The 14,010-nt window shown below is 41.1% G+C and overlaps 1 protein-coding gene across 1 annotated transcript in view; it reads right to left on the reverse strand.

The window, feature by feature from the left end:
* The window catches only part of LOC106514129 (T-lymphoma invasion and metastasis-inducing protein 1), a gene marked incomplete in the record, with an annotated part of 62,199 nt that overhangs the window by 30,949 nt on the left and 17,240 nt on the right, over nucleotides 1–14,010 (reverse strand). The window contains 8 exon segments of the mRNA XM_014003242.1: nucleotides 3,743–3,928; nucleotides 5,603–5,827; nucleotides 6,324–6,496; nucleotides 7,579–7,810; nucleotides 7,901–8,173; nucleotides 8,914–9,200; nucleotides 10,384–11,039; nucleotides 11,336–11,438. Of these exon segments, the coding sequence (XP_013858696.1) occupies nucleotides 3,743–3,928; nucleotides 5,603–5,827; nucleotides 6,324–6,496; nucleotides 7,579–7,810; nucleotides 7,901–8,173; nucleotides 8,914–9,200; nucleotides 10,384–11,032 (2,025 nt within the window).

Raw genomic sequence — 14,010 nt, forward strand, 5'->3', positions numbered from 1 at the left:
GATAGATAGATAGATGGATGGATAGATAGATAGATTGTGACAGGGTGAATGGATAGATAGATAGATTGTGACAGGGTGAAAACAGTTAAAAAATAGAAAAAAAAACATTTTTATTTCTGCCACAACAAATTGTTTTTCATTTTTATTAACTGTTTTTCTGCACTAATTTATCCCATCATTATATGATAAGTTGTTGGACAGCAGAAAAGAAAATGTTGTGTATAAAAAGACGAAATACATGTGCAAATAATAGGAAAAGGTGCGAAACTAGAGAAGAGCGACCCAGACAAAGGAAGTGAAAGTGTAGGCAGCAAAAGCAAAGGGGAGACAAGGGGCAGAGAGTGTTAAGCCTGTTTGTGGGAAACTGCCTCAGGGATGCTTCCTAAAAGAGTTTATATTGATCCACAATCACAAAAATACACTGCTGGGAGGGGGGGGTGGAGTGGAATAAACAGTTCATATGTTTCTCATGGCCAAAATCCTGTTGTTATAAAACTAAACCACAAAAAAGCCTTTCACACAGCTTACTCTTTACTTTACTTTCAGTTTCCTGGTTGGCGTTTTGCAGAGCGTACATGACACACAACAGCATAAACAATATTCAATAATAACATTTAAACAAAGGTGTTTGTGCTGCCATCACAGATTATAAAGCATCATTCAAGCACCAAGATGTTAGTCACAAGTCAAGTTTAAATTTATAACCCAAACTTGACATGAAATTCGGGCCGAGTTGAGAAAAAATGATTATGGTTGATGGTTGGGTCTGTTCAGTCTCGGGCTTCTGGGTTTTTATAAGCCTAAAATACAGACAGCACAGAGAAAACTAAATGAGAATGCATGATCTAAAGTTGTGTTGATCTACCGTATTTATCTGTGATAATGCAAAAAATGTAACCCTAAAAATCATCGGAAACATTGTGTCATGGGGAGAAATGATCGTAATTTCTCCCTCTGTTCTCCCATATTTCATATGTAGATAAACATATGAACAACAGCAGGGTTTTTTTTATGTCACTAAACGAGACAAAACCTTTTTTTATTTTTTTATTAACTGCAGCACTGAGATGAAAAGAAGATGTGGCTGTCCGTTGCACGTTCCACATGCTCAATGGGACCAGACGAGCAGCTGTTCCTATTTGATTTACTTAAAAAACTCAAATGGTGGTCTAAAAACGAAAGTACTTAAAGCTTAATTAAAAGCAATCATGTCGAGTTTGCTTCGGGCTTGTGCCTGTAATTAATTAGTCAGGTTGGATCAGACTCTGACAAAATGTCTATGGGTTCAGGCCAGGTGGGCTGGATGTTTTAGACATCATCTAAACTCTAGTTACAGGGTGGACCTACGTATTTATTTGTGTATAATACAATCTTATGTATAATACGACCCCACCTTTTTGAGCTTAAAAAGCATGAAAAATTTAATCCTCAAACTACCTCCAATTTCATACAAACTTTAAAGATTTTTCAGCCTTTGCAGTCTTTATACATATCAGTAAAATGATCATTGGACTGTTCATTTTATTTTAACAACATATGTACTAAAAGGTATTTTGACAACAAATATATATCAGCTGTAGCAGCATCACATGAATTCTGGCATTTTACACATAGTCCACCAGGAGGCGCCAACACAAAAGTCAGAGAGAGAGTCATGAGATTTGGACCATTTTCTGGGGCAAAAGCAGATTACTTCCTACTCGTGAGCGCTCCCTCTGGTGGGGAAACTTTTTTCAGGGATAAAAACTTTGTCAGAACACTGGTAGACGGCAGCCATTACAGACAAACATGTGTTTGTTGTTGTTCAAGGAGCGGCCCGGTCACACGCTAATGTCATTAGTTTGTTATCTTTACTGAGGTGCAGGAATATTTTCCCCCTTTTTTCACATCATGTCACCTGCTTGGATCTGTTATTTTCTCGCTCTGAAGCACGAAGGAGTGTCGGATGTAAGCTCGCTTCAACTGCTTTTTACATTGTGGTTTCATTTCCAGACTCAGGCATTTTGTAAATGAAGCCGATATTTTAGTTAAAATACATAAGTAAAAATATTTATCCGAGTATAATACTACCCCCAACTTTATGGATGATTTTATGGATTAAATTTTACATATTATACTTGAATRAATACGGTACTTTGATCGCTTTTGTTTTTTCAAAACATTTTGCAGATGATTGGTTGGACTGAGCTAAGGGGATTTTTGCATCTTTACCATGTTCATTAAGTGATTCAAGTTTGGTAGAGTGAAGAAGTAAATGATCATGCTAAAAAAATACTTCACTACCCTTTGTGGAACAGAGTTGTGACAAAATGTTGATTATGGCAATGTTTTGATGGGTGTCTGTAGTAGGCAAATTGACTTACCTGCTACAAATACTGGTTAAAAACTGATGATAGCACATTGCTCATTTTTCAGTCAACTCTGAATTACCGTAGTTCAAAGGTGCAAACACAGTCATCTGCCCCCCAAAAAAATATATATTAATTTTGATTCATAAGCTGTGTGATTCATTGTTCCAGGGCTCCTGTCTAACCCCTACAGGCCCTTTAGAGATAGAAGTAGAGCATCAGTACACTGACCACACTGGCTTTCAATGGGCTTATTTCCCAGTTGTCATTTTGACTTTAAAAGGTAGAACAAGACCAATGTATTACCAAAGATTGTATTCCATTTGGAGGAAGTTTTGACTTTGCACATGTTTTCTGAAAGGACTAATTTGCGGAAGTGGCTTGCCCTAAAACCACACCTGCACTTGATCAATTCTGCCAAGTCCAAATGTTTGAAATAACCCCTTTGTTGCTCACAACCACAAGTTGTTGTACTATTTTTGGTATGCGGTAACCACTGCATTATTGAAATATAATCTCACTGTTCGACAGATGGCATTTTGATAAAATGGTAGGTGGCTTTGATGGAGTGGTTTGTCAGTTTGATCATTCCTTTTATGTTTATGTTTCAGTTTATGCATTCCCAGCATGCTTCAGATTTCACTTATCACAGTCGGTGTCAAACCCAGAGCTAGCGACTTGGCTATGAGCCACAAGCTAACGTTGTCAACAGCACGCAAAAGAATAAGCTGAAGGAATTTTTTGTTTGTATTTTTGTTTCTCGTGCTTCCTGGTGATGTGAGCATTCACTTTTAACATCTCAGTGTATAAAAAAATGTAAAACTTCAAAGCCGTTTTTCATATGGTTCACACAAATGTGTAAGTTCAAGTTATACTGAAACTAAAAGTCAACATTCTTTGAGTCAAACCCATTAGGTTTGAACAGGATTTTTTTCTCTGCCAATAATAAACAACAAAAACAAAACAATAAAAATTTTGCAGCTAAAGAAGGTGGCTTATTTGTTGCTTTATGAGCACTGATTATATCAGCAGTATGGCTTATTCACTTATTGTGTGTCCAAGGTTTAGGGTAGATCCATTTGAACATTTGTCACGCAAGCAGAAATCCTTTGCTTTCAGTAGGCGTTTGTGACAAGACTTTCACAGCCACATAAACACACCCACTCTCCAAGCTGCGCTGTTTTCGAGGGTCAGCCGTTGAGAACTTTCACAGAATCCCTACTGGAACATGCAGAGGCACGTGAAGAATGTTTAAGATACAGATTAAGGAACTCTGATTTTACTCTAAGACTACAATTGCTGTACAGCTTCTTGAAGGAACGCCTAGGAAGGTGTGGTGAGGCTTGGTTTGTGAYACTTGTGCAGAAATCCAAAACGGGATCTTTAAACCGTACCAGTGCGTGGAAGGAAGACACTGAGAAGATGCCAAGGCGACCCATGGCCACTTTGGTGGGACGTGAAGCGAAACCCAGGAGGCGTTTGGGATTGGGGGGTTCGCCGCCCTGTAGACTGGCCAGATAACAGCGGCAGCGGAAGAGGTCTATGTGGAACCGCTCCAAGTTCTGCTCCCACAAGAAGATCTGACAAATAATAACAAAAAGTGAAGGCAATGGTGATTATACAATATGCAAAAACGTTACTGCTACAATCCTGATTCATCTGAATTGCATAATAATAATAATAATAATAATAATTAATTGATTTAAAAAATCAAAACAACAAAGAAAGAAAAGCTTGAACAGGCACAAAGGTTCACTTGGTGTTATATTGCTGTTTGGTCATCGTGGGAGGAGAGTGGTGTGGGAGTGCAGAAGCCCCTGTGGAGAGGTATTACTCACCAACACAACCCCCACCAGTGGCTGACCTGCTGTGTTATGTGCAATTCATCAGAGAGTGGGCAGTGGGAGGTGAAATACAAGGCATGTTCACAAAACATTTTGGCAAAACTGCCGTAAAGACCAATCAGTCTTTATGCTGCCTCTGACTATTTACGAATCACCAACAGATCCAGTCTCGTCCCTCGCAGACTTGAGCTTTCAGGAATAAAGCCAGCTTTGCAGAACTAAAAGAGACACACATGAACTAGACTTCATTTGCATTTGTTTCTGCCCTAACTTGTTTGTTCCTGGGCTTCAAACAAATTATTCTAACTGACTTTTTTGTGAGGCATTTTAAATAGATCGGATCTCAGGTTGTGATCATCTTTTTGTAAGTTATGTGGCTCTGCGAATAGATTTTAAAAGAAATCAAGCTATAATAAAAGACTTGTTCAAAGTATTATTATTGTTTTTCGGATCTGTGTAAAAAGAGAATACACATTTAGTTTGTATTTCTGGTAATTACCTGGTACCTACTAGGTAAGTGCAGGGTAACCAGTCACTTTATAACTGTCCCCATGGAAAAATGGTACCTGGTATGTACCGGGGTAGCTGACATGTACAAGGTATGGRTTTGATCTGTGCCAGGTACTACCAGGAACATCTCAGGTACATACCAGGGAAATTTCAGGTCTGCACCAGGTACTTACTTGACATCTACATGATACCTACAGTGACTCAGCTGTAATATGTACTGACATCCTGTACTTAGARTGTATACCTAGTACTTACAAAGTAAATTCACAGTATGTACTTGCTACATTTCTGACCATATTATGTATTGCTGACAACAGAAAAAATGCCATTTTCTGCRTTAATTTAGCTGATTTTCAGCACTGTATGTATCAATTTCAGCACCAACTCCAGACATGAAGGGAATAAGAGTGACTATTTTACTTAAAGTCCAAAAAAAAAATTTAATCCAGGTTTTAAACATCCCTCTTGGACTTGTGCAAACAGCTATTAAACATCAAAGAGTTAATGAACGCKTTGTATGAGTTTCAGCATGTGTTATGAATATTCAAATGTTCTTTAAAAAAATGGTAACCATTTGGGAATTATAAAACACCTGTGGCTGAATGTGTTCCTTCAGAACACTTTGTCTAAGTGACGCTATCCAGTTCAGATAATTTAACAACACAGTTTGACTGCATGAGAACATCAGCGCACTTCAAACACACAAAAATGTGCATATTTAAAGCCCTTCAGGTGTTTTCATAATGAGATCACAAGCTTTGTTCATTTAGATGTTAGGCTTTACAAATTTTCCACGATACAAAAAAAGGCTTTCTGAAGTTGTGGAGTTATTTCTTTATCATGCTTCATGTTTACAGCTTTTTGGACCAGTTTGTATTAGATGTTATCACAGTCACACACCTGCTCAAGGATGGTCTTCCGCTTCTTGGCATCAGTGACCGTGGACAGCTGCATGTCTCCCATTTTCTTCATTTTCTCRTCCATGTCGATTTTCTGCTCCAGCTTGCGGATCTCCGTTCGCAGCAGCCGMACGGTGTCGTCCCTGTGGTGCTGTCGAGCGAGGGCGGTGGCGCAYGCCGAGTGGATCGCCGTGATCCAGTTCTCCAGTTCCGTTTGGCCTGATGTCTGGAGGGGAACAAAAGATGGGGAAACTTTCAGCAAAACAGGAAACAATAGAGGGAGGGATAACTAAGTGACAGCTAGAATTAAAGTCAGAGTTCTAATATTAGCTTAACAGAAAAGGTTGTCACTTTAATCTCATCGTGATGTTGTTAATTATCTCCCTATTCTTAGACYAAATGTCTTTGTGGAGAGCTGTCATGAATATAAATTGATGCATTTCAATACACACAATAGTTATTGCTGCGGATCAGTGTCACAGTGTGACAGTGTGGCCTTTAAACATGTCAAACATAAAACAAACACATGGACATGGGGCTGTCGTATCTGTCACACCCAGCCAAAGGTCATGTGCCGCACTAACGCACACCAAATCCCCAGATGAAATCTTATACCTTGCGTCCATCCGTCTGCGTCTGGCCTGGTTTTTAATGCTGTCATGCTGTTAGAAATATTAAACTGATCACAGAAGAGGGATTCTTTCAAACAGCATTTTCCTCACCTGGAAAAGAAAAGCGTCTCCCACCGAGTTGCTGAGGCAGAACACAAAGTCTTTCTTGGGATGCTCAGGCACGGCCTGGACGATGCTGTTCTCCACCCACAGTGCATGTTTATGAACACTGTTGTGGTCGATGCCTGAGCGACCATCTGATTCATACAGGAAAAGTGTGCAGCCTTGAAGAAATGCAGAAAAGCAARTTAAATAAACTAGTAATTATTAAGTCTTTATTAAAGTTACCTTATGTTTAGGCTGTAATTTGGATCTGAACAGCATAATCGTGTTTATCCATTCAAATTTGACCCTGAGGTCAGAAAGACCAGACAGATTTGTCTATTTTCAGGAGATGGATACCAACAGTGAATCCAATGCAGCCGCAAATGCTGTATCTTGTGCATTTTAAAAGGCCCAGATTGGATTAGACACGGACGCTGGCGTAAAATTAAATTGTGATGAGGTTGAGCCGAGGTAATGCACAGCCACAGAGAGGAGTGAGAACAAAAACAGAGAGGGTGACAGCCAAGGRTATGAGCTGAGGTTAGTCTGATGTGATTACAGTCTAAAAGGAGAGAGAATGTAGAAAATTCGACCAGCTGGGGTCAGATGGAGGGCTTTTATATGGCTGCAGGAGTTTTTGCAAACATAAACTCAATTTCTATACATTTACTGGCCCTAGGAACTTTTTTAGGGGCGTGCTTTGTGGGGGATTAGATAAGCCTTTTCAAAAGATCCAATAAAAATGTTTAAAAAAAATGAGTAACCTTTAAGAAACAAAACAAAGACCAGCTCATTGCAGCTCCCTCAAACATACAGTAGCAGGCAGCAACATATCTAACATCCTCCCAACTGTTGTTGATGTTTTGGTTTCACAGATCCTTGGTTATATATGCATGACTTGTGTGATTTTGGCACACTAGAGACGACGCTTCTTTCGCAGTCAAAACTGTTGCAAATTTATTACCTCATTTGAGTTTTGTGGATGCTACACCACAGCAGGCAAAAACAAAAAAGCCACGAGGACCAATGATGGAGTTGTTCCTGTAAATGTTTGCACAGTGTTTGAGCTAAAAAAAAGTTGGCTGATGGTTTAGTTACAAAAGTTTGGTTTCTATGTTCGTTTAAGAGGTCGTGTGACTTGTTACGATGCCGAATGTTGCCCATCATATAAGAAGTGTCCACAGTTAGGGATACTTTATTTACAACAAAATGGGACGCAAACAAATAAATTGCGAATTTAAAACGAGAATGTGTGGAGCACCTTTCAGAGACACCCAGTACTGTTTCCACTTTCTCTTAGTTGCAAGTTCCACCTTCTTGTTCTTCTTATGAACCAAGAAGTTCTTCACCGCCAAAGCCCCAGCTTTCCTGACTGTGCCTTGGGCGTAGCCAATCACAGACTCAGACGGGTAGGCGCTGCTGAGCGTGCCGCTGCTCTGCTCATCGCTGACAGCAGAGCTGGCCTCCTCCATGCAGTCTCGGCCCTGATTTGTCTGCCAAGGAAGTCGTAAAGAAATAAATACTTTAAACCTAGCAAAAACAACAACAAAAAAAGGGCACATATAAAAGCAAAGCCTACTAACCCAAAGTGGGCTGTCCAGTTCCTTTCGGAAGTTCTCATACACCCCTCCCCTGCCTCCTTCGCCGGCTCTTCCTTCGCCTCCCCCGGCGCTGCTGTTCCCGCTGTCACTCCCATTGAAAACGCCACTCTCGATAGCGGAGTAGACCGAGAAAGAGGCCGACATGGCTTTACACCTCCGGGAGACCAGGTCTCCGTCCGCATCCATCTCTGTGACAATGCCATCGATTCCGCTGTCGCTATATTCACTTCCATCTCCCAGGACACCTGAGATGTCCTGTCAGACAGAGATACAAGGTAGAAACTGATGACTTGCATAAGAACTACAATATGAGGAAATGTGAACAAATACTAAATTGGAGCACAAGCTGCAAAAAGCCTGATTACATCTGTTTCCACACATTTCTAATAAAAAAATCACATTAGTAAAAATTTCTTTATCTTGCAACAATGTATCTGTCATATTCTCTTTGTTTTTACATGTTTTAGGTTTATTTATATCCAGCAGCCCCCCTTTGCCTGGCTATATGAATCTATAAGAAGCACTTTGGGTGATCTGCTCTGCAAGGCAACTTTCCGGTTTCAGAAAAGAGCTGAACAAAAAGCCTCTCTGTCAGGACTTCTACCCTCTTATTTGGTCATTTATAAGTCAATGACGCGTGAACATGACAGAAAACACAATAAGTGACTTTATGCGAGCTAGATTACACCAGCAATCACATCCTTTCTCACTCCATGACCTAATCAGCTTTAGTGAGGATGAGAAAAGCTTCTAAATGAGACAGAAAATGTCTTTGTTGTATAGTGGTGTGAGCAAAAGGCACAGATGGATGCATATCTAGAGTGCAAAACCGGAAATGGTTGTCAAAAAGATAGTGTCATTAGTGGAATAACTGGTGTCCTTTGTAAGGTTTGAACTCTTACAGTTCTGTACAATTCTGTGTTTCAATAAAAAAAAACAAAGAAACAAAGAAAGCAGCAGACAAATCATATATTAAAATACCCATTCAGTAATACCTGGGTAGTTTGTGCACGTCTTCCCTGGAAGGCTGGGCACGGAGCAGCAGGGGACCCCAGCCCCAACAGCCCCTCGGAAAGGCAGTGAGAGCGACGGCACGGGAGCGTGAATGCAGCATACCCTCCACCGTCCTCCTCGCTCGGAGACAACAACTCGCTCACCCCGTCTCCCTGTCCGACGCACTCGGCTTCCCTGCGGTTTTTAACGTGGCGGCTCCTCTGGCCCTGCAGGCCAGGACTCTTCTGGCTGCACAGATGGTCCAGAGACGAAGCCCTTTCAGCTGAGCCTGGAACATAAACAGGTGATTACTGTGGTGTGGGGTTTTAAGAGATTTCTACTTCCTTCCAGGCTCCTTTGCCATATCTCCTTGTGGTTTCTGTGAGTATCTATGTGTGCGCTTTAAGTAAGCCCATTCATTTCTGTGACGTCTTCTTTTAAGAGCACTCAAACCTTTATCGGTTAAGTTAGCGGTCTCAGCCTACTGTCACGCCACATAAACGAACAAACCCGTGATCAACCTAACTGCTCCGAGTGGTGGGCAGCAACAGATTTTCAATCAGCTTATTTTCTCAAACTATTTCTTCCCACTAGGTGAATGGTTGTTATTTCCCCATCCCGTTTTTCTCATTACCCGTACAGTAAATTAAATCAACAGCTTCCTGTCTACATGTAYGTATTTGTTAACACTTTTCACAAAAACTGAAATCCAGACGATGCTACTCTGGGGCTGTAATTTGGTGTAACGGAGGTGTAATTTGCCCAGATGATGACACTAGCTGTGTTTCCATTGCAAATGTGCGCAAAACTTTGTWGATATTCTGTTAATRTCGAAAAAACACAGTTTCGCAMTTGCAGTGTTTGCATTAAGTAAGAAACACTTTTAAAGTCACGCGTGAATACGTTTKTTCTCGCGATAATTCATTACAAACATGGCGGCAATGGATGTAAACACAACACTAGTGCTCATCATCAGCCATCAGAGGAGACGTCGGCGTATTATCGAGACTTTCAAGTGACAAGCCTCTTATACATGGGAGTACGTATGCTACTTTTTTGGGAAAATGTAGTCAGTGAGTTTATTACTTTCTTTTACTACTTCAGAGCTTTTACTACTATTTTTTACTTCCTGTTTTCTTCTTCGTCGTCTTTTCGCCAATAGAAACAGCTGGTTCTGGATCACGTGACTCCCGTGATGCGAAAAAACTGTTTCCATTGCAGTTTTGCGAAAAACATCAATTTCAACATGACCGAAAACCACCTCTTCCTAGCGCAAAAAAACATTTTGTCGAAAAACATAATTCTTCTTTGAACTGACGTGTCTCCATGGAGCAAATTTATTTTCGAAATTCTAATTTGCACATTTTCATGGTCAATGGAAACGTAGCTACTGACACGATTTTGATTAAGTACGTAAGAAAAATAGGTTGCAATGATGTGTGTTGATCTAAAACGCTCGTGTACATCCTCACCTGTGCTGCCTCTGGGACATGCTAATTGCTCCTCCTCCTCCTCTTCTTCCTCTCCTCCATCAATCATGTCTTCGGTGCTGGTCAGTTTGCCCTGGCTCAGGTCGTACAGAGAAAACTCCACACTATCTTCTCTCCACATATCTGCCGACTTTGACCTCTTCTTTTTAAAGTTYCCTCCATCCCGAGGGTCTTCTGTCATTTGCTGAAGGTATTTTCCCTCCTCTATGCCATCTTCCTCCCCCATYGAGTCCTCGCCTCCATCCTGAGCAATGGTGTCGGCCTCTGAGGTTTCAGGGGTCGGTGTGGCCAAAGGTTCATCCTCGTGCTGGTAGGAGTCCGGCCTTATCGTCATCGCGACGCGTTGTGTCCAGTGGGGGTTGAGGCGGAAGTCTCCCAGCTCGTCTCCTGCATTGTACAACTCCAGTCCGCTCTCCGCCAAGGACTGCGGGATGCTCGGCGTGCTGGAGGAGCGGGTGGAGGTTTCCGAGTTCCTGTGTTTCGGTTTCCCCGCCGAGGCGTGCTTCTGGCGACGGGTGACCAGCTGCTTGTTGGGGAGGTGGAGGGAGCGGGATGTGTGCTTGCGGGAGAGACGTCCTGCTCCATCGCCATAAAAATTACTGTCGCCATTCTGACTCTCCACGTTCCCCATGATTTAACTGTGGAGCGGAGAGGAGAGTGTTAATTTTAAAACTAAAAACAATCGAAGCAAGTGCGTTTTGTTGATTGCAGAGGTACAGATTCACTTGTGTTATTTTAGCAGTGCTGAGTAAACTGCTGTCAGATCAGTTTGTCTTCTGTGAATCACACATCTCCAAACCCACACCATCAGCCTCTCAGAGTGGGCTGATTAAAAATCCTTTATTTTACTTGTACTGAGCTGGAAAATTTTACAAAGCAAGCTGACTAATGAGAACTTTCTATTTTGGAAGCAAGCAAAGTTATAAGCAGTTACCTGTGATTAAGCAGCAGCATCACCATTTTCCCCACATCAGTGTAACGTGRTCTTCAACCAACCCCATTATCAGAAGCCGCATAAAGATTGATGTTGGTTTGTCCTGTGAAAACCAACAAGGAGGAGAGAGGACTGTCAGCCGGGTTCTCACATGTCCTCAGCGACTCAATGAGTCAAACAGAAAAGGGAGAAAAAAAGATGAGACAACTTATGAAAGAAAACGTGTGGGCTGTTACTGTGATAAACGTCAGCAGAATTAAACAAAATGTGGTTCTTTAGGAAAATGAGTGCAGCAAGTAGACAAACAGGTAAACACTGAAATACACAAACTGATCAGCGTAGAAAAAAATGGAGGTATTTCATTGTGTGAAGAAGGGAGGGTGGTGGTCGTGGGGGGGTTCTTTGTGTTCTACTCTGATCGTCATTGCCCACCCGAAACCAAACAGGCATGCACAGACATGTGCAGGAAAGCAGTTTTCGGGAAAACCCTCCTTTTCTCCCTGCAGACAAAGAAGTGTGTCCTCGCAGTTACACAATGTTGGTAAAATGACAAARGATTAAATGAAGAAAAAAATCTGTGGAGTCTGATTTACAGCTTAAGACTCAATTAAGTGATGCCTGCCAACTCGACCTAATTTTCGTTAATACCAGCCCTGAGCTGCTTAGAATAGACCAACATTYCCAAAATATACCGTTGCAGTGTGAGGGTATGAAAGTACAAGAATTTCTGCTTGAGAGTAAATAGGCGTATAGCTTTAGTTTGCCAGATTAAATCTTTGGTTTTTACAYGAAATAAGCCAGATCAGCACAGTTTCCCTTCAGCCTGTCAAYATAAAAGCTCAGATTCTTATTTGGGTGGCTTGCTGCCCTCCATACTTAAAAAACACAATTCTTTGGTTTGACAGTGGTTTTAGGAGTCAATAAACAGGAAAATAATAAAAGCAAACCTCTTTTTCAAATCCTTTATCAGTTTCAGGGCAAATAGCCTTCAGATCAGATAAGATTAAAGACTGTATTCAGATAACGATGTGTGCTTTGTTTATTCTCTGCAGCAGAATTACACCAGTTTGACCGTGTTTTATTTCTGGAACAAGACACTGAAATGAAAGCTCTGAGAAAACAGGGAAGCAGGAATTAAAACAAAAGTGGAGAAAAACAAACAAAAAAAAGGCAAATCATCTCCCACATTGTAGTTTTTATTAGTGTCACTGCAGCACATTCAACCCCCAGCTGTGGGATTCAGTTACATAAGCTAAACTTTAACCTCGAGACTTCTCCTCTTCTGCCTCTCACTCCGCTTTTCATTCCTCATCTCTCCTCTGTCTCATCTATCCTGATGAGGCCAACCCACGTGCTGTCCACCCACCCCGCTGAAACAAACAGAAAAACAGGATGAATACTTAATCATTTTTTTTTCAACAGATAAACTTGCATTGCAGCTAAATAACAAATGTAAAACACTAACAYGGGTTAAAGGGACAATGCAGATATTTTGCAAAGATCCATTTTTTAGCCATTAAATACATTATGTTGTGTACTTGAAGTCTCTAGGAGTGCAGAAGAAAAAATGTTTCTCCCAGTGCTGCATAGATATTTTTATTTTATATTCTTTTTTGGTCACATCTTTCAACCTGCTCAGTTTTTTTCTATTTTCTATGACGTTTTCTCAACTATTACATCAGAGTATTTGTGATGGAACTGCCAAATAATGTCTGGACTTTCCAACTACAATTTGCTCGTCTTCATTCTCCTCTAGCTCTGGGTCAGTCTCTGGCTCAAACATGTGAGGCTGAATGGACAAGTCTTCCCTTGTTGACATATTTTAATTATTTCGTAAAGAAAAGTTTCTGTGTCGCTATATAGTTGTAAACCACTTTTTTCAGATCAGAAAGAACTCATCTGGAAGCTGGAGGGGGGCGGGGTAAGAAGCACCTCATTAGGCTTTAAAGAGACAGCCTCAAAATGAGTTGATCTGAGACACACCTCAGAAAAGGGGTGAAAGAGGGGCTTGTGGAGTTACAATAAGGAGGAATCCAGCCTAAAGCATTGCAGTTCCACTTTATATAGACCCCAGCTGAATGATTTAAAAAAATTTAGGATTTAGCAAATAGGTTTTGATTAAATAATATATTTTAGATGGGTCTTTGATCAACTATACATTGGAAAAACAATACCACATTCACACTTGTTGCTAATTTTCCTTTTGAGAGATCAGATCACAATCATATGTGAATGACTGAAAAATAAATCTAAAAAAGGGTGTTTTTTTTAGTTTAGTATAGGGAAGTGAAAAACCCTGCACTCAGACCAAACAAGCAGAATAAGGCTGTCTGGCCGAACACGGGGGAAATCAAAACGCCGTCTTCGTTTTTCTCCGGCTGTGTACAATCTAAGATGTTTAGACTCTTTGTTTCTCCTCTCGTCGTGCCCTGAAGCAAGGCACGGGAACCAGAGAGGCATAACAAGGCGAGCAGGGAAGCCCACACTGAGCTGAGAGGTGAGGTGAGGCTGCAGGCGAAACGCACGTGGAGCGGGGATGCTGAGGTGTGTACGGAGAAGGGAAGATGAAATATTGGGGTATTGTGCTATAAAAAGAATTCAAATGGTGAAAACAAGTGGCTGGGTAAAGAGGAAGGAGAGATAGAAAAAGAGAAAATGTGTGTGTGTGTGTGTGT

The sequence above is a fragment of the Austrofundulus limnaeus genome, unplaced genomic scaffold (genome assembly GCF_001266775.1).
Source record: "Austrofundulus limnaeus strain Quisiro unplaced genomic scaffold, Austrofundulus_limnaeus-1.0 Scaffold17, whole genome shotgun sequence".
In the NCBI taxonomy this organism is placed as follows: Eukaryota; Metazoa; Chordata; class Actinopteri; order Cyprinodontiformes; family Rivulidae; genus Austrofundulus; species Austrofundulus limnaeus.